The 23,146-nt window shown below is 38.9% G+C and overlaps 1 protein-coding gene across 2 annotated transcripts in view; it reads left to right on the plus strand.

Moving 5' to 3' along the window:
* LOC127448596 (UDP-glucuronic acid decarboxylase 1) overlaps window positions 1-23,146 on the plus strand; it is a 119,797-nt gene that overhangs the window by 2,678 nt on the left and 93,973 nt on the right. For both annotated transcript variants that reach the window (XM_051711262.1, XM_051711261.1), the window contains exons 2-3: window positions 20,071-20,098; window positions 21,289-21,337. In XM_051711262.1, coding sequence (XP_051567222.1) covers window positions 20,071-20,098; window positions 21,289-21,337 — 77 coding nt within the window. The remainder of the gene's footprint in view (window positions 1-20,070; window positions 20,099-21,288; window positions 21,338-23,146) is intronic.

Below are 23,146 nucleotides of genomic sequence, written 5' to 3' on the forward strand. Positions count from 1 at the left end.
TGCTTTCTTAAATATTTTTATCAAAGAATATTTGACATTTATTATTATACATTGTCACTGAGAAAATACACTGAGAAAATAAAGGATAAATAAAAATACAGTAAATAGTTTAATAAACATCAGTACTGTTTAGTATCAGTCAATTGCTGACCATTAAAATAAAGAATAAATACAAATAAAATAAATAGCTAAATAAACATCAGTATTACTGTTTAGTATCAGTCAAATGCTGACTATTTAAATACTGCCAGTCAATTAGGGGCAGGTTGTAAAACAAGAAGCATTTACACCTGCCGAGTCAAGCGGTGTTACACCGTATTCTGCTATACAAGTTCAGGGGAAACTTTGAAATATTACATTTTGTAAATGCAACGGCTGGAATTGTTCGGTTGAAGGTGTACCAAACTGTGAATCCTGAACAAAACAGTTTGGTGAATAAATGTTTACACATTAGCTTCCACTCAGCTGACAAGCAATGGAAGTAGCTACGTGGTTAGCTAGTTAGCTATAAGCTCGTTGTCACAGAGAGTAAAAGATAGACCAGCATTGTGTCTCACCAACTAGGTAACAACGTAGTGTGAAATCAACACTCAACAGACACAATCCACCACTGCACCATTGTCTGCTGAGCTGCAAAAAGATGCTCTGTTTACCTTTCAAGCTGCTACATTACTGACTGCACTGACAAACTATAGTTGGCTAACATAGCAAACAGATGTGATAAACATGAGTGACATGATTGTTAGGGACAGAGTTAATGTTATATTAGTTATACTGAAAAGGGAAAATTATGGGGTCATTGTTTATTAACTTTCCAGTATGTATTTCACAAACTAGTTAGCAGCTTACCAAGAAGACACCACATAACACCGCATCGCTGAACTCCGCCTTGTCTGCAGAGCCACCGTCAGCTCAGCTTTGTAAACAATGGAGTTGGAGCACACTCTGCTGGACAGACTACGTTATGACACCAATTCAAGCATTGTTTTCTGCATTATATGTTCTGAAAAAAAGTTTTCATATCTGCGCATATCAGTAAACATATATGCCAATACCGATATATCGGTGAAAGGCTAATATCAGCCAATAAATCGGTCGGGCACTAATTTAGGCTGCATAAAAGTAATCCACATGACTCCAGTCGATCAATTAATGTCTTCTGAAGTAAACCGATAGGTTTGTGTAAAAAAAGTCTTTAAAACTTTAACTTTTAAAAATCGCTTCCTGCCAGCATTTGACTCATCACGTTACCGTTGCGTGATGTAAGCACAATGGTGCGCTCACTCGAGACGTCGGAAGTGCGTGCTTTGTTTACAACAGAGGAATGAACGTCACGCGAGAGTTAAGTAATTTCAAACAGCAATCCAGCGCTGGCTGGAAGCAACGATTTTAAGTTAAAGATGTTTTAATTATCAATTTGTTTCTTACGCACACCTATCGATTTGCTTCGATGTCGTTTGGATTACTTGTATGCTACATAAATATGCCTTTTGGACGTCAAACAGCCTGCAGCCTGATGGCACCCGTTTACTTGCATTGTATGGACAAACAGAACTGAAATGGGCTTATAAAATTCTTATTTTGGTTCTGCTGAAGAAGGAAAGTCATACACATCTGCGATGGCTTAAAGGTAAGTAAATCATGAGAATTTTCATTTTTGGATGAACTAACCCTTTAAGTTAGAATATTGCGCTTGTAAGATAGAGGCCAATTAGTCTGAACGAGCAACACCCAAATGCGTATTAGGGTATCTTCTGAACGACTTTGTGAATCAAAATTTTGGACCGTTCTGCCAGGTTTAGTGTCTCTAGGATATACAGTTTTTGCTGCCCACACTCTTTTAGGGCAGAAAGAGAGAAGAAGAAGAAACTCTTATCAAATACAATAGGGTTCCAGCACTTTTGGTGCTTGGACCCCTACAAACAGAGCTGGCATTTTAGTTTGCACTGAGGTTACTTTACAAGCTAAATTTGTTCAAACTAGAAAAAGCGTTGTGTGCAATTGTTTACCTGAAATGTTGTGCGATAATGTTGTTCAATAACCATTTGTGGATTTGAAGACTTACAAAAGGAATATTTCATTGTTAACCCTCTACGGTCATGTTGGAGAAAGAATCGCCATTTTTGTTTTTACTCGCCAGACTTTTGATGCCATGTAGGCATAAAGCAACTAAAAAGATATTTAGCAAACCGAGAAGTGGGGCCTCTTCATATATATGACTTCAGCAATATACAATATGTATATTCAGGGTTGGGGAGTAATGGAATACATGTAACAGGATTACGTATTTAAAATACAAAATATAAGTAACTGTATTCCACTACAGTTACAATTTAAATCATTGGTAATTAGAATAGTTACATTCAAAAAGTATTTTGATTACTGAAGAGATTACTTTGTATTTGTTTCATTTTATATTTAGTCCTTTTCAGATGGAAAACATTTATACATATAAATGATGCGATCTAAAGTGCATTTTAACACTTTCTTATGATGTTACATTCATACGAGCAGACAGAGAAGTAAGTTAAGTAAGATGGAAGCAGAAGAAATGAACCTTGTAAATTGTCAGCTTTACGTTAAGCTAAAATGCTATTTTACATGCACATGTTATCAGGCACGATCATATTTTTTGATCAAGAGAATTCATGCTAAATCATAATTTTTTCTAGTAAGACCTTTTGATATTAGGGCAAAAATCTTATTCTTGATGATGATTTTTGTATTGTTTTCCTGTAAAACAATATCTAAAAATCCTTTAAACAAGATCAATTTGATTTATCTTGTTTTAGAAACAACACTGCATAAGATATTTAGGTTTTTCAGAGAATGTATTTTTAACATGTGCATTTTGAGTTTTTAGAGTCAAAACAAGAGAAAAAGTGCTGAAGAAGTAATACAAAGTATTTAGAATACGTTACTGAATTTGAGTAATCTAACGGAATGTTACAAATGACATTTTACAGCATGTATTCTGTAATCTGTAGTGGAATACATTTCAAAAGTAACCCTCCCAACCCTGTGTATATTGTACATTTTTATTTTTATATTTTGCCTTATCATTTTAATCACATTTTAGCCTTTTAAAAATGTACAAATTTCACTCTATCAATGTATATGATGTCATGAAATTGCATTTTTAATAATGATACAAGCTGTTGTCACTGTTTGAAATTTCATACACATTTTTAACAAAAAAATAAATAAAATCAAAAGTTGAAAATTAGGCCTGTGGCGATTATGAAATATGGCTGACGATTAATTGTCAAACAAATAACCGCGACTATGATGATGAATTGCCTGTTTTAGAGCTATGACGATTAATTGTCTGTTTTAGGTCTTTCACAAATGACAATTAATTGTCATATAAACTGTCACCATTTGTGCTTCATGCACAAAAAAGTCAAACGATGCAGTTCCATAATACGAACTGAATGAGAGACAAACCCATTTTCCGCACGCTCATGAGACACAGCATGCAGGGAATGACGAGGCTGAATCCAGTTTCTCGCCTGCTTTTTATTCATTAAAAGAGTCTCGGTGCTTCAACACTACACAACTCAATCACTGGCAAGTGAAATGTTAACATTGTATGTAAATTCCATAAAAAGGAATGTTCATACCATCGGAGCATTTCAAGCTTGATCTACCACCTTTATGTTTTTGTGAATCTGTGGCAGTAGAGGGGCAGTCAGTGCAACTCCAGCTGAACAGGTAACATGCATCCCCAAACCAACAAGAGCAACAGGCACCACAGCCTTCCACAGATGCACTTTTGCACTCAAATACAGCTGGACCAAGCACAACAGAATGCAGGGATCTTAAGATGTTTTTTTTTTTAGTATTGGGGTGCACCGATCTAAATCGGTCGATCTTCGTCTTAAGTCTGTGATCGGCCAATTGTGCCTAGAATCAGGGCCGATCTTTTTTGCAGCACGCAGGGAATCACACATGCACTGCTACTCTAAAGAATGAGCGCTTGCTCAGCCCTTGATGCATAATAGAGTGTGGCCTTTGGAGGGTGAATTGTTGGCAATTCTAAGTATTCATGAATTTAAACTTTCAGACATGCTGTAATTCAGATGAATATGCAGGTCTGTTTTTAAAAATGTGTAAGAATTAAACATGTATGAATATTAATTTGCCCATAATTCATGCTCCAAATAACTGAGATCAAATTTTTTCTCCATTCTGATGGTTGATGTGAACATTCGTCTCAGCATGATTTTATGCACTGCACTGCTGCCACATGATTGGCTGATTAGATAATGGCATGGATGATTGTTGGTGCCAGATGGGCTGGTTTGATTATTTCTGTAACTGCTGATCTCCTGGGATTTTCACACATAACAGTCTCTAGTATTTACTCAGAATGGTGCCAAAAACAAAAAAACATCCACTGAGCATCAGTTCTGTGGACATAAATGCCTTGTTGATGAGAGAGGCCAACAGAGAATGGCCAGACTGGTTAGAACTGACAAAGTCTACGGTAACTCAGATAACCGCTCCGTACAATTGTGGTGAGAAGAATAGTATCTCAGAATGCTATCTGAGATGCGGGTTGGTGCTGTTTTGGTGGCATGAATGTACCTACACAATATTAGGCAGGTGGTTTTAATGTTGTAGCTGATTGGTATATATGATTGTGGCAGGGCGGAGGGCCCGAGAGGGATAAAGGCGACCAGAGACGGCAGTGCGAGAGAGAGAGAGAGAGAGTTACAGGCAGCTGCCCGACACCTGTGTGTGTTTTGTCTTTTTGCTTAAGTTTATTATTAAAATATATTATTTATATGGTCAAGCCGGTTCTCGCCACCTCCTTTCCCTTTTACTGTGTTACAATGATGTAAAGTATTTGAATTGTCTGAATTAAAATATTCATTTTATTATTATTTTTATATACTAATCTTATTTGGGTGATTTCCTCAATAACTTTTTATATATGTGATTGATTCAGTTAATTAATCGGCTAGGACCGGGTAAAAATATCGATGTTCAAATGAAGATTGTGATGCATCGGAAAAATCTCTATCGATTCATTAATCCCAAGATCAGTCTTACTCAATGCACAACCTTCTAGTACAATGTGAGAAATTCGCTCCTATTTACAACAAAATTTTGTGCTATATGACTAAAAATGTCTGTGTTTGCCACTGACTGGTAAATGTTAAGATTTCACTTACCAGTGATTGAGTAGTAGTGGTGAAGCATTCAGCAGTGAGATCCTTTCACTGCATGTTGAGAGTAAACGTTTGACTCATTCTGTGACCAAAAACGAGATCCACGCAATCCATTTGTCATTGAATAACATCTCTTTTTATTCCTGTTCTTTACAGTCATGCTTTTTACAGAACAGACGGTTTTCTTAAAGAGCCAGTCCCGGTTTTTAGCACGTTAAATCTGTGAAAATACTTGTAAATAAATTATGCATATAAACATTAAATGTAACAAAATATAATATATGCAATATAATATAATATTTATTGATGGGATACATGTTTTTTTTTTTTTTTTTTTTTTTTATGTGGCCAAAGTGATGAAAAATGAATTAAATATAATTGGCTAAATTTGTAAAATATTGATATCTTTTCACACCAAAAGCTATCATATCAGTTTAGAAGACATTCATTTAACATCTGGAGTCAGTATGGATGATGTTTATGCTTACTATCTGTGATTTTTGGAGCTTCATAAGTTGGATCACCATCCACTTGCATTTAAAGGACCTACTGAACTGAGATGTTTTTCTGTTGTTCTCCAAATGTGTTCTGGTGAAGAAAGTCATACACACCTGAGATATCATGAGGGTGAGTAAATGAGACAATTTTCATTTTTGGGTGGACTATCCCTTTAGTTGCTTGTCCATTAGTCTGCAGTCATACTCAGTTGCATTAGTGACTCATTATTATTCAGTATTCTTTGCCCATTAGATACCTTTTTGCTTAAAAGACCATTGAGAATAGACCAATTTTCAAATTATGCTGTTCACAATGAGAGTTGCATAGAGGGCTATTCATCACACTGATTGCTAATAGATGGAGCAGATAATTTAGAAATTATCCACTCAATTTTCCTCTCAGTTGTTGAGACTGTTCTTTATTTAAAAAAACAAAACAGTTCCATGTAGCATTGTATTTCCAGAAATAATTGAAAACAAGCAAATAAAGAAAAACTGTCCATGCACATAATACAAAGAGTTGAACAATGCACAAAATGTTGACATAATGTTAAGTAATCATATATAATGGGTTGAACAATTTGATTAATTTAGGCAATATGCATGTATCAAGACATCTTATTCTGCAGAGATCCTCTTTTTAAAACATTGCTTGCAGTAACAAGTATTATTCTGAATAGAAAAAGCAGCTAAAAAGTATGCTTGGATGGATTACTGCAAGATGTTTGGCATGCTAATGCGAGGGACTAAATACAATAAAAACATTTAATATCTCTTTCACTGTTATTGCTCGCCTAAGGTTGCCGACCCCTGTATCACTCTGAAGAGGTAGAACAATTATAAGTTTTATTTTTATATCATTTGCATATAAATGTACACTCTACATCTGCTGAAGATCACTGTTGGACAGAAAGGAGTTACCAGCATCAGGCTTTATTGGATCTGCAGCACTGTGTAGTGTTGGTTTGTTTCTAAAGCCCTCAAGATGGAGATTAAAGAGAGAGATTACAGAGGATCATTGAAAAATCAATCGGCTAATGGTCAGTTCTCTGACTGTTTCACAGTCAAGCACAGCAGTGCAGATAGCATGGTTCAAATATTGCTTCATACCGCAGGGCATAAAGTCACCCAAAACCCACAAAACCTGTATGCCTCTAATATAACAAAGGCTTAAGTTGCCTACTAGACATAGTAATATTCCCCCCCCCCCCTTTACTTAGTCTTTGCCTAAATCTAGTGAGACATTAATGATAATAGACAGCTATTTTTTGCATCACTCGCACATTTTTCCTTTCAGACAAATGTCCTTTGCACTAATGCATTCCATTCATCTTCTCCATGCTAATTGAACATGGCTAGTCTCCGTTTGCATATTCTCTATATTTAGCCCTCTCCTGTGATTTCAAATCGTCAGCCCAGAGTTTTCATCAATATGAGTAAGACCCAGCTGCCAGTGGCTATATTCAAATTGACACACAGTGAACCTATAGCCTAGTTTTCTGTCAATTAAAAACACAGGTGAGATGACCTAGATTTAGAAAATGAGAGGCAATTCATTTCAGAGACAGTTCATGTTATAAAACGTATTCCCTTTGGTATAAGTTTTCTGCCATCTAGAGGATTTGGATTTTTGTCTAAAATCTGTTAGTTTTTTTTGTTCTTTGTTTGATACCTATCTTTATTTGTCTGACTCTGTCTTTCTCTCTCTAATCTGCTGATGCAAGCTCTGTCCTTCCCCTGGCCACACTCCACGTCTCTGGGGGATTCGCTGCTCTTTCTGGGATAATCCTTTCAGAAACCACCCAACAATGTGCCAACATCAATCTGCAGTAATTATCAGTTTATATTGGCCACTGTAAAAAGTCAGTTTGGTGAAGTTGTATTGCCCGCCTGCCGAAACAGCCGGACAGTTTAAATTCCAAAGTCAACTTTTCTTGACTTTTCATTTTGTTGGAACGTTGCTGAGCTTAATTGAATGTAGGGCTGTGAACTGGCTTATCGTGTCAACAGTTTACCTGAACAGGGTTTGGCTGCATTCTGATAAGACCGTCAGCACAGTTGTTAATATGCTAAATAAATTGGAACATAATTTATTGCAAGAGTCTGCCAAATTCATGCTTTGATCAGAGATTACTCTCTTAGCTCCTACAGATGAGTTGTTTGTAGTAGTAGGCTAAATGATGTAATACGTTCAACAGTAGAGATGGGTACTGATACAGATTTCCCGATTTGATTCCAGTTCACAAGCTTTCGATTCTGATTTTGATTCAATATTTATTCAAATGGGTATATTTCAGTTATAATGTCCACTTTGCCTACACATGAAATACATTGTCTCCCAGATAATGATGTTAATTGTACTGGGAACCTTCTTACTAGGTACATTATGAAAATGTTAATTTGACTAATTATATTTTATTCGTTTTTCATCATTTTGGACACTTTATTTAACAAATCCATGTATTCCATAAATATGATATTATATTGCATATTATATTTTGTTACATGTTAATTGTTTACATGCCAAATTTGAACAGTTTATTTTTAGTATTTTCATGATTTGTTGAATGCATGTTAAAAACCTGTACTGTCACTTTAAGAAAACTGGCTGTTCTGTAAAGAGCGTCTGTAAAGGGGCGCATGTTAAAGCGAGAGGACTAGAATGGCTTTACCTCATCTGTGCTATATGTGATTAAAATTAAACTGACTGTAAAGAACAAAGGGTAGTAAATGAGACATTATTCAGTGACAAATAGATTGCGTGGATCTCATCTTTGGACACACTTGGAACGAGTCAAACCAAACTTTTACTCAACACGGTGCTGAAATTCTACCCCACTATACTGCATAATCACAGCTAATCAAAAATTTTAGTCGCATAGTGCAAAATTTGTTTGCGAATGCGAGTTATTCGCACTCACTGTATAAAGGGTTGCGCATAGAGTAAAAGATCGAACTTGGAAATTAATAATTGAGAAGTTCAAATGAAGATTGCGATTCATTGGTCCTTGTTAACGGGAAGGCATATTTTATTAACCATACGTGCTAACCCAAACCCCATCCCTAAACCTAACGGTCAGTGAAGTTAAAATTTTATTTTAGAGGGAAAATACCACTTCCATATCGCACTTATTGTTGATTATGTGAATGCAATTACTTCCTTGAGAATGGATGTCTCTGAGGCTGCTATCAGTAGTGCCACAGAAAAAAGGAAACATGATTGATGCAAAAATGTCGAAATCGGGGTACTGGAACATTCGGAAGCAACATGTAGACTTTCTGTGTGATCATGTTATCTATGAGGAGCAAGAGAGATTAAAACAACCTGCAGATTCAATAGTTCTTTCACAGACATACAGGAACTTTCTCACATATTTGGTGCAATTGGTCAAGTTTACATCATGTCAAGTTTGTGTTTTCCTGTCTCATTTGCCACAACCACGTATGAAGGGGTGTGCTGGAGCAGCATGTTGAAGAAGTGCTAGCACATTGTAGTCTGAATTTAACATAAGGATGTTTTATCTCTTTGTTATTAAGAGCATCAGATTTGCCCTTGAGGGATACAGATGGTTCCTCTAGTCCTCTTTGATCATCCCACTGTATGAATATTCATTAAATCTCCAGTTTGGTAGGAATGCAGTTCTGATGTCATAATGCAAACACTGTCTGTGATTTCCTCTGGTGTTCTCGTGTCTTTTTAGTACCTGCGTAGTCCGCAAGAAATTTTTTTTTTTTTTTTTTTTTTCATGAGAACAAGATTAGTTTGGATGTTATCGGTCTGATTTTCATGATGCTTTATTTAATAATATTAACAAAACAGATTGGTATTTTGAGCAGTAAATCTGAAATTAATCTATTGAACCAGTTTGAATGAAAAATGAATGAATACTAGGGGTGGGTAAAAATATTGTTTTTCTGATTAATCGCGATCTTCATTTGGACAATCTCAATATCGATTCTTAGATCCCAAGATCGATCTTTAACTCAATGCGCAGCCCTCTATTACAATGAGAGGAAATCACTCACATTTGCAACCAAATTTCACGCTATGTGACTAAAGTGAATATATTTGGCAAATGGCTGGTAAATGTTTACATTTCACTCACCAGTAATTGTGTAGTTTAGTCGTGAAGTGTTCAGTAGCGAGATCCTTTAACAGCGTGTTAAAGTTGTTCCGTGTAGTGTGTGTCCAAAGAGGAGATCCACGCATCCCATTTGTCATTGAATACTGTCTCTTTTAATACTCTCTGTTCTTTACAGTCAGTTGTTGATGATGATTATTTTTTTTTTTAAATGATAATTCCAATCATGCATCGCACAGATGAGGTAAAGCCATTTGTGTCCACTCTAGTTAATGTGCACTTATTAAAAGGCGCTGTTTACAGAAATGCCGTTTTTTTGTTAAAGAGACGGTACCGGTTTTAGTATGTGTTCAACAAATCGGTGTAAATACCTGTAAATAGTACAAATTATGAAATTGAATAATAAATATGTAACAGAAATAACCTTTGAAATTATAATATTTATTGATTGAATTCATTTATTTGCTCATTTTATTAAAAGCAAAAATGTGACAAACAAAGAAAGTAATCAAATATAATTAGTAAAATTAATACTTTCCTTATAAACCTAATTAAAAGGTCCCCTGTATAATTAACAGCATTAGCTGGGAGATAATTTATTTTATATGTAAGCAAAATGGACATTATAACTGAAATGAATCCATATGAATCGATATTGATTCAAGCCCTAATGAATACACGCAATATATAAACAAAATATTAATAAACATTTACCAAAGTAAACAAAAAGTTGCTCCTAGTTTGTTGAGCTTGGTCCTCAGTGCAGTTTTAATATAAAGTCAGCATTGTTGAAGTACATTCCATGTAGTCTGCTGTGAGACAACACACTGTGCATTCAGGACACGTACATGCACTAATGTGTATGCCATGTGCACTACAGATGGTGAGGATTGCATTAAAGGTTGCAACATGGAGACAGTACATTTTACATAAATAGACAAAAATTAAGAGTTTTGTATTGGTTGGAATGTGCACAATAGTGACTTATTGTTTGGTTTATAACCTCCTTTGTTTGGTTGATACATTCAGCCGACTTGTACATCAGTCAGACACTAGCACTCACAAACACATGAGACACTTGTAGACACATTGCAAACACTGCACAAGTACACAGACGTTATCAGAATGCTTGGCCAAAACATTGCAACCGGATTATGCATCCGTTGTCCCATTGTACATGGTGTGCATTCTTGCTTTACTATGGTGATATCAAGCCTCAGTTCTCAAGGGGATGACAGTTACCTTTAAATGTCTGTGGCATTAAACTGGATTAGTTATTACTCAGGTAGCAAACAATAAATGTTTGTACGATCTGACCTGCTCAATAAGATTCTCTTCAAACTGTTGCTTTGCCATGATGGCAACTATAGCGCCCCTTGCGACAATGTCATGTAAATTGCCTTAAAGGGCTTTCTTTTTTCGGGGTGAGGTCAGAAATGAATTAAGCAAAAAACAATCAGCACACCTAGATTTTTGCCCATTACCTTGTTTTCTCATTGCTTATAAACACATTTACCGGCGTCTTCGCAGCTGTTAAAATGTTTGACGTCATAACCACGAAAAAACGTATAACTTCAAATATCATGTAAATGTGGTTTTCGTGCATTGTTGGGCTTTTAGGATTTTTGAAAGTTATCAGCATGGTGCTGTGCATATAAATGCAATTTTTGAATTGCGCTCTTAACACATTTCGGACTTTGAAGTTGAGCTTGCCTAAGAGCGTCTTTATGTCTTGTGTAGAGTATGTTTCAGGCTTAAGTTAACTGCAGATGTACTATTTAGAAATTTCATCTTGAAATCAAGATGAAGAAATTCAGGAGGATAAATTTGGGTCATGGCTATTGCTACTTTGATGAACGACTGCTCCAGTTCTTGTGGATCCCTAAAGAGGCCCCAGGACTCTGACAGATACTCGCCAACAGAATGACCTTGGCAAACCAGTCATACCGCTGCTGCCCACCTGCCCCAGAACACAACTACCTTCCCCTCTCACACACCTACTGATAGGCTGCACTAAAAATAATGTGGCTGTTGTGAGAACTTGACCAGATGTATTTAGCTAGACATGTTCCAAGAAGTCTGTTTCCTGTTCAATTTAGTCTGCCTGTTGGAAACATTTGTTATATTTTTTGTTTTTATTTTGTAAAAGTGGCCATTCCCTTGCTTTGATTTGATTTATTCTTCTGTGCTTATGAATTGATAAATTAATTTAGCCTACTGAAATTTTCTCATGACACATTTTTCAAAGTTTAAAACTTATTTTTACCAGCGACTGTCTCTGCTAAATAGGCCACTTCTATTAAAATTAATGGGAATTATGCTCAGCGGTCAACGGATATAAAAAAGGAAGTCTCTCCTTACAGGTAAAAGAAGCCAATCATCTTTTAGATACAGACATTGCCTGTCAGTCAACTGGAGAACGGGCATTCCCATTAGCTATACAAGCCAGGAAAATAGCATTTTTAGCGTAATCTGAGGTAAAGAAACCCAATTTATGATACTATTGTTGTCAGATTTTACTGTTGATTTGAAATACAGTACTGTGTTAAGTTTTAGGCACTCGGGAAAAATGTTGCATAGTGAGGATGTCTTCAAAAATAATGCCAATCAATTAACGTCATACAAAGTCCAGTAAACACAAAAAAGCTAAATCAATATTTGGTGTGTCCACCTTTGCCTTGAAAACAGCACCAATTCTCCTAGGTACACCTGGACACCGTTTTTCTTGGTTGTTGGCAGATAGGATGTTCCAAGCTTCTTGGAGAATTTGCCACAGTTCTTCTATCTGTTTCGGCTGTCTCAATTGCGTCTGTCTCTTCTTGTAATCTCAGACTGACTCAATATTCAGTGGGAGGCTCTGTGGGGACCATGACATCTGTTGCATGGCTCCCTGTTATTCTATTCTATCTGCAGAAGAAATGTTTGGGAGTCTAAAATGTATATTTCCTATTGACACTAAAGCTGAAAAATATAAATAACCATCTTAAGACAAATGTTTTTGTGTAGCATCTTATGTGCCTAAGACTTTTGTACTGTATGTTCTTTGATCGTAATCTTGACCAACCATTTTGGAGATTTCAGTCTTTCCCCATTCAAGTAGATAGGAGCTGCACTTGTATTCCGCCTGTTTAGATAGAAAAATGCGTAGCTGGCCGAGATCATTCAAAAGATGGCCGGCGAGTGTACTCTCTTGCTAAAAAGACTTTGTTTAACTTGATGCATTGTCTTAAAAACACAACATTTATGGTGCTGAAAACCAGTTAGACTTGACAAAACCAAAGTGAGATGCTCCAAAAGTGTCCATCTGACATCAATTTACATAGACCAGTGTTTCTGAAACTATGGGTTGCGACGTGTTTTAATGAATGTGCAATTATTTCCTTAGTAGGAATAACTGAAATTTGAGTAAATGCACTCCATTCAGTCCACTCTTCCACGCTGTTGTCTCGTTGAACCAAGGGCTGTATGTATTAGAGCCCGACCGATACCGATTTTAGAGGGGGAAAATTCACAGATTACCGATATGGTGGCTGATATAGTTAATTTTTGAGCTGGAATGAAAACAGACCTTTTCTATGTGGATTGGACACTGATTTTACACCGATATGACTATGCAAAGGTACTCAGAAGGATGCTTTCTTAAATATTTTTATCAAAGAACATTTGACATTTATTATACATTGTCAACAAATTCTATAAATGAACACTGAGAAAATAAAGAGTAAATAAAAAAAATAACTAAACAAACATCAGTACTATATGTTCAGTAGGGCTGCCCCTAGTCGACTAGTAGGCGTTAATTTAAGCCATTAGTCGACTAGTCGCACGTTTATGATTATTAATTTAATTACTTATATTTTGGGGGGCATCAGAAAATGGTTTGAGTTCCAGGGCTGAGAAAGAATGTTATAAGTAACATTGCTAACACTGTTTTACATTAGAGGAATACTAAACCGTAATAATGAGCCTTTAAAATATAAATTTTACAAGCGCACACACACACGAGGCAAGCCGCAGCGACACTGGCAATAGCGGTAATGATTCTGAATGTGTTGTAAAAACCAGCAAGGAGACTGTCTGAACATTTTGTTAATTTATAGAGAAATGCACATTTGGATTATGCTGACAGACGATGATCTCGGGGATCAACGATGGTCAGAGAGATTGCCAATAGCTGATGCCTTTGATGTCAAGACGATATTTGTCTTGTTTTCCCATTAATGTATTTTATTATGATTATTTATTAGGCTATTATTATTATTATCAAATTAATATTACAAATAATTTGCCCGTAGACATACAGACACGCACTTGAAGAAATACTCTTTATTATATTTTTAAGAACAGGTGAAAGAAAAGCCGTCTGTGCACATGTATGACATGCTGTTTGTTTGGAGGCGTGCAGTCTTGTGGAACACACACATCTAAAAGTTCTTTTATCACATTATTTTATTTGCTGTTTCGTTTGGAGTGCATTTTGAATTTAGAAATGTATTTGATTTAAGTTATTTTTAAATAAAATTTTCAATGCAAAATCACTAAAGCAAGAATATTCACCGATCCCTCAGCCCAAGGGTTGCCGATATAATTGGATATTGCGATCGTGAAGGAGGGAACAAAACAAATGTATTCACACACAATGTATTTTCCCAGATAACGAAATACCCGACCGGTAGAGAATGCACAGATGAAGTAAGTTCTTTGCCAGAGAGAAGTTGAACAACACACATTTTAATTGCACTTATTTTTTCCAGTTTAATTTGAATTTTTAGTTAAAATAAATAAAAAATGTTCAAAGTTTGAAATCAAGGTGTCTTGCTTTATTGTGTAGGCTTAACCCTAACCCACACATGTGTTAAACATGAGTGACATGGTTGTCAGGTACAGGGTTAACGTTATATGAGGGAAAATGATGGGGTCATTGTTTGTTAACTTTCCAGTATGTATTTCACAAACTAGTTAGCAACTTACCGCTTAACTCCACCCTGTCTTTAGAGCCACTGTCAGCTCAGAGTCAGCTCTGTAAACAACGGAGTCGGAGCGTGCATTACTACGTAATGACACCAATTCTAAAGCATTGTTTTCTGAAAAAGTTTTCATATCTGCGCATATCAGTAAACATTTACACTGATACAAATATATCGGTCGCACAGTCCCTACCAGATGGGCCCAAAAGTTTTCAAACATGTGCAATACCAAGACTCCCACACATCCTGTGAAGTGCCAATGCCGCTCCAGGGGGCCCGCACACCCCCAACCCTACACGATCAAGGACCGAGGCCACCAAAAGATCAAAGTTCCCTCCCAACACTACACCACGAGGGGTGCCCCCCAAGATCCACAAAAAAAAGCCCTGATCATCAACGCCAGGCGCGCAAACATCAGCCAAAACAAGACACCGCCCCCCGAACCTCTGCCAAAACAACAATGTCTCTTCCCAATCCATCCGAGACACCCGAACTGCAGATGGCCACCCACCAGTGCAATGACCCCCCTGCCCCCACCTGAGCCAGCACCAAAGAAAACATGTCCACCCCACATCCACCCACAAACCCTCCGCCCCCCCCGAAAACACCACACTTCCCACGCTTAAGAAGAGAAACAACCCCCCCTCCCCCCATGGGGTGCCACAAACCCCAAACCTCCCCCAGAACCAAACAAACAGAAAAAAGAAAAATGTGCGCATCAACCCCACGCACAACAGCGCCAACTGGCGTCCACCCCCCCAAACCCAAATAGTCCACGCATGCCCACGAGAGCCCCCGCGACAACCCCAGCGCTGGACCACCCAAGTCTGGCGTCTCCACACAAACCCTGCGAGACAGAGCCACACAACAAAAGACAATCTACAAAACAAACCCCAACCAGTAGGTGGAACAAACACAAAGAATGTGCAGATCCATCCACACAACCGTCCCAAAGGCGTGCCACTCCACAAAACAAACTCCAGCCGCCAGGCGGAACTAGCACAAACAGAAAAAAGGTGCTCAGCTTCCTCAGACAGTCAAACGAATGTCCACTCGGCCGCCACACGAGTGGAACAAACGACCCAACCACCTCAATGTCCTGCAAGAAACACTCCACAAAACAAACTCCAGCCAATAGGAGGCACAAGCACAAAGAACGTGCAGATTCATCCACAGAACAGTCCCGAAGGTGTGTCACTCCACAAAACAAACTCCAACCACCAGGCGGAACCAGCACAAAAAGAAACAAAAAAGGCGCTCAGTTTCCCCGAACATTCAAGCGAACGTCCAGCAAGCCGGTCCACTCGGCCACAACACAAGCACCACAAAACAACCCACCGACTCTGAAGGACATCGCCCGCCAGGGACATGTGAACGCCCCACGGCCATCCCCAGCATCCACCCCCAACCTGCCCGAGAACATCAGTGCAAAAGCAACCCTCTGCTGATGCAAGAGCCTCCCGCACACCCCGAATCGACCACGTCCCTCTCCTGCCGAACCCGCAAAGCCCGGGAACAAGAAAATGCCACGGCTCCTTCAAAAAAAGCTTCTCCTGCGCAACACAAGATCCCCACCGGATGGTCCAGAACCGATCGGGGCCCGTCACCCCCAGCGGACCGCCGAGCCAGAATCCTGTGAGCTCGCTTGACCCCCCCCCCCCCAGACAATTGATCCATCCCTCGACACCCCCCACCCCGCAACCACCACAGAGAATCCTGCCCCCAAGGCAGCGATCGATTGACGCACCACAGCAAGATCCCCCAAGTCAGCAATGAGCACCGTCGACATGCCCAACGTCCCCCGCCAAAACCCCCCACCTCTCTGACCAAATCGACTCCCGGGCCCAGGGCCCACCCAGGGATGCCAACCCGAGCACGCAAGTGTCCTTCAACGTTTCCAGAGCCTGAGGACCCCGAACTCCCCAACACACGCATAACAGCTACGGAACAGAGCGCACTGAATCCCATCTATAGCGCCAAAACCAGCAAAGTGCGCAGAACTTGCCGCCCACATGTCCGAACCTCGCATGGCGCCACACGATGTCTAAGCCTGATTCTTAAGTGCTGACTGAGGTGACATTTAAGTGTTGTGAATGAAAGAACGTTTCATTTTATATAGCGCTTTTCATACACTACACAAAATGTTTTACACAGTGAACAGGGGACACTCCTCAACAACCACCAGTGTGCAGCATCCACCTGGATGATGCGACGGCAGCCATAGTGCGCAGTACACTCACTACACACTAGCTATTAGTGGAGAGGAGAGAGTTATAGAGCCAATTAGTGGATGGGGATTATTAGGAGGCCATGATTGAGAAGGGCCAATGGGGGGAGTTTAGCCAGGACACTGGGGTTACACCCCTACTCTGTACGAGAAGTGCTCTAGGATTTTTAATGACCAGAGAGAGTTAGGACCTCGGTTTAACATCTCATTCGGAGGATGGTGCCTTTTTACAGTATAGTGTCCCCCGTCACTACACTGGGGCATTAGGACCCACACAGACCGCAGGGTAAGCGCCCCCTGCTGGCGTCCCTAATACCTCTTCCAGCAGCAACCTTAGTTTTCCCCAGGAGGTCTCCCATCCAGGTACTGACCAGGCTCAACCCTGCTTAGCTTCAGTGGGCAACCTTGAGCTACAGGGTGAAGTAAGGACTACAGTGATGTCTACACAAAATAGCCACCCTCAAATACTAAATCAGCCAATAGTGAGCCTGCAAGGATATTATATCAGTGGCATGACACCATTCATTCATGATTTAATACAGCACATTATAAAACAATATTTTGATAGTTTATTTAATTTTCTATTGATTAATTATTTGATTAATCAAATAAGAGGCAAATTTAATTTCCTGTATTCTGAAACATTATTCCACATCTTGCCGAATGTCCTCTAAACAATTTGCAAATTGAAGGCTACAAAAATCTAACAAAGTCTACAAAGTGTACATACATTGTGTGCAAAAAATACAGAATGTTGCAGTATTAATTGCAAATGTTTTGCACATCTTCAAAACAAAATAAGTGTTTTCCACAGTTTTAATATAAAAGGGACCATTTAAATCGCTAAATAAAATAATAAAACAAACTCTTTGTTATAATCCCATTGCAGTTACATGTAAAATTTCAGTTAAAGTTATTTCAGTTATAATTTAAGTGATATTTAGATGGTATTTATTAGTTGTTGCATCCCTCTAAAGTCTTAGACGTGTTTGTCTCTGTTTTATATAAAACCGTCCTTCGGATGAGACGTTAAACCGAGGTCCTGACTCTCTGTGGTCATTAAAAATCCCAGGACACTTCTCGAAAAGAGTAGGGGGTGTAACCCCGGTGTCCTGGCTAAATTCCCCCCATTGGCCCTGATCAATCATGGCTTCCTAATAATCCCCATCCATTAATTGGCTCTATGACTCCACTCTCTCCTCTCCACCAATAGCTGGTGGGTGGTGAGCGTACTGGCACACTATGGCTGCTGTCACATCATCCAGGTGGATGCTGCACACTGGTGGTGGTTGAGGAGAGTCCCCTGTTCACTGTGTAAAGCGCTTTGAGTGTAGTGTCAGAAAAGCGCTATATAAATGTAACGTTCATAAACTATCAGAAAGAGTGAGGAGCACGCACAATGTGTTATGTAGGCCAGAAAATGTCATATGTTAGTCCTGGGCCGAGAAAGTTAAGAATCCCTGACATACAGTAGACCAATAGCACAAATGGAATGCGTATTGTGCTAACTAAAATAAAAGTGGATTTCTGTTGAGAGTAGGCTAATAATAGCCCTATGTCCAATGATATGAAAATATAATAATGCAAAAGCCACTTTTTGTATCGTCTAATCAATTCTTTACTCATTTTTAACAAAGTATTTGAATTATATGAATATATTTATATATTAGTATATTTATAATTATTTAAATTATAATATATTCAATTCTTTTTATTCTCAATATTTGCGTTTCTCAGCAAATATTGCTATGTGATTAATTGCGATTAATTTGATTAATTAATCGGCACATCATGTAATCAATTAGATTAAAACATTTAATCAATTGACAACTCTAGTTAATGAAAATAACACTGGTCATGGCTTAACACAATCAACTCCCTCATTGATTTTTGTGGTGGCAAAATGTTTATTCCATCAGGCATCTGGTTCTGCCCCCCTCAAATGGATTGTGTGAGTCAAAATTGTTGCTCCTCTCCTGTTTGCATTGGCAAGGCACTGGGCGGCACACGCCAAGTTGGCCATGCGCACGACAACTTGTTATAAATCATGCAGGACCCAGAAATTTGTGGTGACAGCAGCAAGGCCACTGGGAAAGAACTGCCCAGATTGGGAACAGAACGATTTGCATAATTACCTCTCAGACTCTTTCCTCTGGATAGCATCTTTTGCCTTGAATCCTTTCTTTACTGGCATATTTTTTGTGTTAACTGCCAAGGTTTACCGAGCTACTTAAAACAAATATCTATACGTGTGTTCTTGGCGGATCTCACCTTGAGCGAGTGTTGATGTGAGAGATGGATTGGAGGCAGCGGAGAATGGGACATGTGTTTTATTTATGGTGGTGGTTTTCACCTGCTCAATTCCTGGTCACCTGATGATATGGATTGGCAGGTGGAAGGTATTTTTCTTTTGAGATATGCAGCGTATTTGGTGTTATAGAGAGAAATAATGGGTTTCACAATGGCTTTATAAGAGAAAAGGGCACGTGTTTCCTCTGTATTATTAATGTTCTTGATACTGATTTATTTATGAAGGTTAGGCCTTACATTCCCAAGGCAGATTCATATTCATTAAATATATTTACTTTGATCAGAACAATAAGATTCATAGAAGGAAACATGATAGGGACCGTATCTGTGATTATTATTTTAGCATGTAAATATTGGTTTTTTTTATGTCCCACTTTCTTTAGGAACTGTGGTATTGCAGGGGAGATGAGCCTACTCAGAGCAGCCTGGACTAGTGCTTAATTAATTTGTTAATTAACTACTATATTGCAAAGAAAATCATAGCACAGGGTCCCACTAGTTACTATTAAAGATCTGCTGTCGCACAACTAGAAATTACATCTGAGGAATTTGGAAATTTTGTTCTAATTAATCGCACATTTTCTCCTCTCCACAATAAATATTGGACATGGTGTACTGTATCTTGATAATATAAATGCCCCCCCCTTTTCAACTGAACAGACTTATTACCACATGCCTAAGGAGGTTGTCCATATATTTATTATCTTTTCATGTTAACAGCTGCAAAACTCCGAACCAATTTGCATTTGAATAGTATGATGATGTTGTTGATTTGTTAGTGATGTTTCATTTCTTCTGTTCTTCTTTCAGCTGTCTGGGGAACCTACGCAAATATGAGGTAATTACGATTTCTTTTTGTGCTTGCAGAAGTTTCAGGTATTCTCCAGCTCAGTGTATTGCTAAAAAAAAGGGCCAATGGGGGCATTAAACATTGTGTTTAATGCCTTAGGACCTGTTGTTCCTGTCAATGGGCCCTTAAAAGCTGTGCACATACCTTGAGATTGCTAATTTTAGGGCAAATGCTGTTGTTATATTGACTTTAAACAGAGCTGAGTGTGCTACAGTCTTATTTGCCTTTTTATGTAACAAACACTAATTCATAACTTCATAACAAATAGACTTAAACAGGCAAGCAACTGGGATGTTTAGAGTATTGTAAACAAGGGGGGTTAAGATTTTGTGGAGCTTTTGTTGGAGTTCTGTGGGAACTGATACACTATATGGCCAAATGTTTGTGGACACCATATGTGCTTGATGAACATTTGATTTCAAAACCTTAGGCATCAATTTCCCCCTTTGCTGTAATAACAGCTTCCACTCTTTTGGGAAGGCTTTCCACTATACTGTATGTAGTAACATGGCTGAAGGAATTTGCTCTCATTCAGACACAAGGCTATCAGTGAGGTCAGGAACTGATGTTGGTCGATGGGGCCTGACTTAAGTTGCTGTTCCAGTTCACCCCAAAAGTGATCAGTGGGGTTCAGGTCTGGGCTTTGTGCAGGCCAGTCAATTTCTTCCACGCCAGACACAGTAAACCATTTCTTTTTGGACCTCACTTTGTTCACAGGGGCATTGTCATGCTGGAACAGAAAAGGGCTATCCCCAAACAGCTGCCACAAATTTGGAAGCACACAAAGCCCAAGCCATTACATAAAGAAACATTAAGATTTTTCTTTACTGGATTAAATGGAGTAACCAAATTCGTTAATTCACAAAATTTTGGCCATATAGTGTACAATGTGGGTCTTGTCATGAAGTAATGTAAGACTACTTTGCATTAATCAGAAACAGAAATTTGGCCCACTCACTGGGCCATGGTTTGGAACCAAAGAGGGTGATCGATGGAAAGCAAGCTTTAATATAAATCAGCACCCATCATGTTGACTCTGCATGTCTTCACCATGTGTCCTAGGAAGAGCTGAAAGGGGGATTGTAGTGTGTACTTAAATGAGCTCTTTTGTGCATGTGGGAATGTTTGTTTACATCTTTGTGGGTGTGATAATGCCTGCCTGTTGTTCTTTCCCACAGGTCTATACAAGAACATGGAGAAATGAAGGTTGAGCAGAGGATAGATGAGGTTTGTTAACAAGATGTTCATGTGGATTTTCATGCTGTTCTTTTAATTTTTATGATTTTATATTTTCGATTCTTTTCATTATCGTAAACACCTACCTCATCTTCATGGGAAATTTGTCCCTGACAGCCGAGATCCACGCTTGATGTCCTGTGGTGCTACCAAAGAGTGCAATATAATTAAGATTTTAATTGCACTTCCCCCTGATAGCAATTAAGTTTCCTAGTCAGGGGGCAAGAAACCAGCAGTGCTTATGTTTCTTTTTTTTTTTTTTTCTGCCTGGATAGCTTACTGTACATTTACCGAAACAAAGAAATAGTCGAAGAAAACCCTCAAAATTATCGTGTTGTCTCCTGGCCTATACTCTCTCTCAAGCCAATTATGCCTGATTGATAAAATTAAATACATTCAACAATGCAAGAAAAAGACAGGGAGTACACAAGGGGTATATATACACAACTAATTAACAAACTAGAAACACTTTGATACATTCGGGAAGGGATAATAAACTGAGACAAGACAAGAACGGAGAAACAATATTTCAAAATAAAAGTCCAACCTCCTAGTGACCTCTACTGGTTGCTAGGGGAATTTACGATGCTTGACAGTGCCCCCCCCCCCATGGTTGGCTTCTTATGCCGAAAAAAGAGGGAGAGTGCAGGCAAGGTGCAGGCTCTTAGAACAGTGGAGCATGAGACCATGGGGGACATGCTGGACAAACCGGTGACCACAGGGGACCCGGCGGACTACCACGAGACCCTGGGTAATCTGGAGACCCTGGTGGTGGCCAAGGACCAGGAGATCAAGGTGGCGCTGACAGACCTGGAGACTCAGGTAGTAGCCATGGACCAGGGGACTCTTGCGAGGGCAATTTCAAGGCAACAAGGGACTCTGGTGAGCTCAAGGCAGCTGGGGACTCTGGTGAGCTCATGGCAGGGTGCACTGGGGCCTCTGTCATGGGGACTTCCTGGACCAACAGAGCAGGGAGCATAGGGGCTTCCGTGGCAGGGACTGCCAGAACCACTGGAGCAGTAGCATCAGGGACCACAGGGGAAGCTGCAGCATTGTAAACCTCAGGGGCAAATCCCACACATTTACATTAAAGGAGGAACCCAAGCCATTTCTATTGACCAGAATATCATAGAGACTGGGGCGGGGATAATTTGACTTGAGCCAGTAAGCAATGACCCTAACCACCTAGCAACCTATGAGCAACCAACGAGAACATCCTAACAACTACAGTGCAACGCACTTGCAACCACATTGCATCACACTAAGGCCACATTTACACTAATACGTTTTCGATTTAAAACTCTTCTGTTTCCTAATGTCAGTGTTTTCCAAAGTAGACAGTACTAGAGTGTTTTCAGAAATCTGCCTCGTGCAGTATCAAGGCTGTAGAGTATAGTTTGACGTGTAGTTTGGGATATTTATTATTCCCAATATGTTTGAAAAAGTGTACTTTACGGAACAAGATCACAATAATGTCTTGTTCAAAACTCGATGAAACTCTTTTGGCTTAAGTTGGATTGTGTACACCTACACACACACTTGCACTAAAAGTCAGTGCTATAACGGTGATCTCTATCGTCTCATTACAGAACCTAAATGTCTGCTTATCACTGGCGAAAGCTCATTTCCCCTATCTGCCTGACCTTACAGTTCAAAGTGTTTCAACACATTCTGAGGCTGATTTGTTAGTCTCTGCGATAGCTTTGAGAAAGTGTGACATTTATTCCCCTGCTGGATGTTTGATATTTCATTTAAAGAGGTGGTACAGTTTGGAAATTTGCAGACACAGATCTTTGCTCT

Source organism: Myxocyprinus asiaticus, chromosome 11 (assembly GCF_019703515.2).
Source record: "Myxocyprinus asiaticus isolate MX2 ecotype Aquarium Trade chromosome 11, UBuf_Myxa_2, whole genome shotgun sequence".
Taxonomy (NCBI): Eukaryota; Metazoa; Chordata; class Actinopteri; order Cypriniformes; family Catostomidae; genus Myxocyprinus; species Myxocyprinus asiaticus.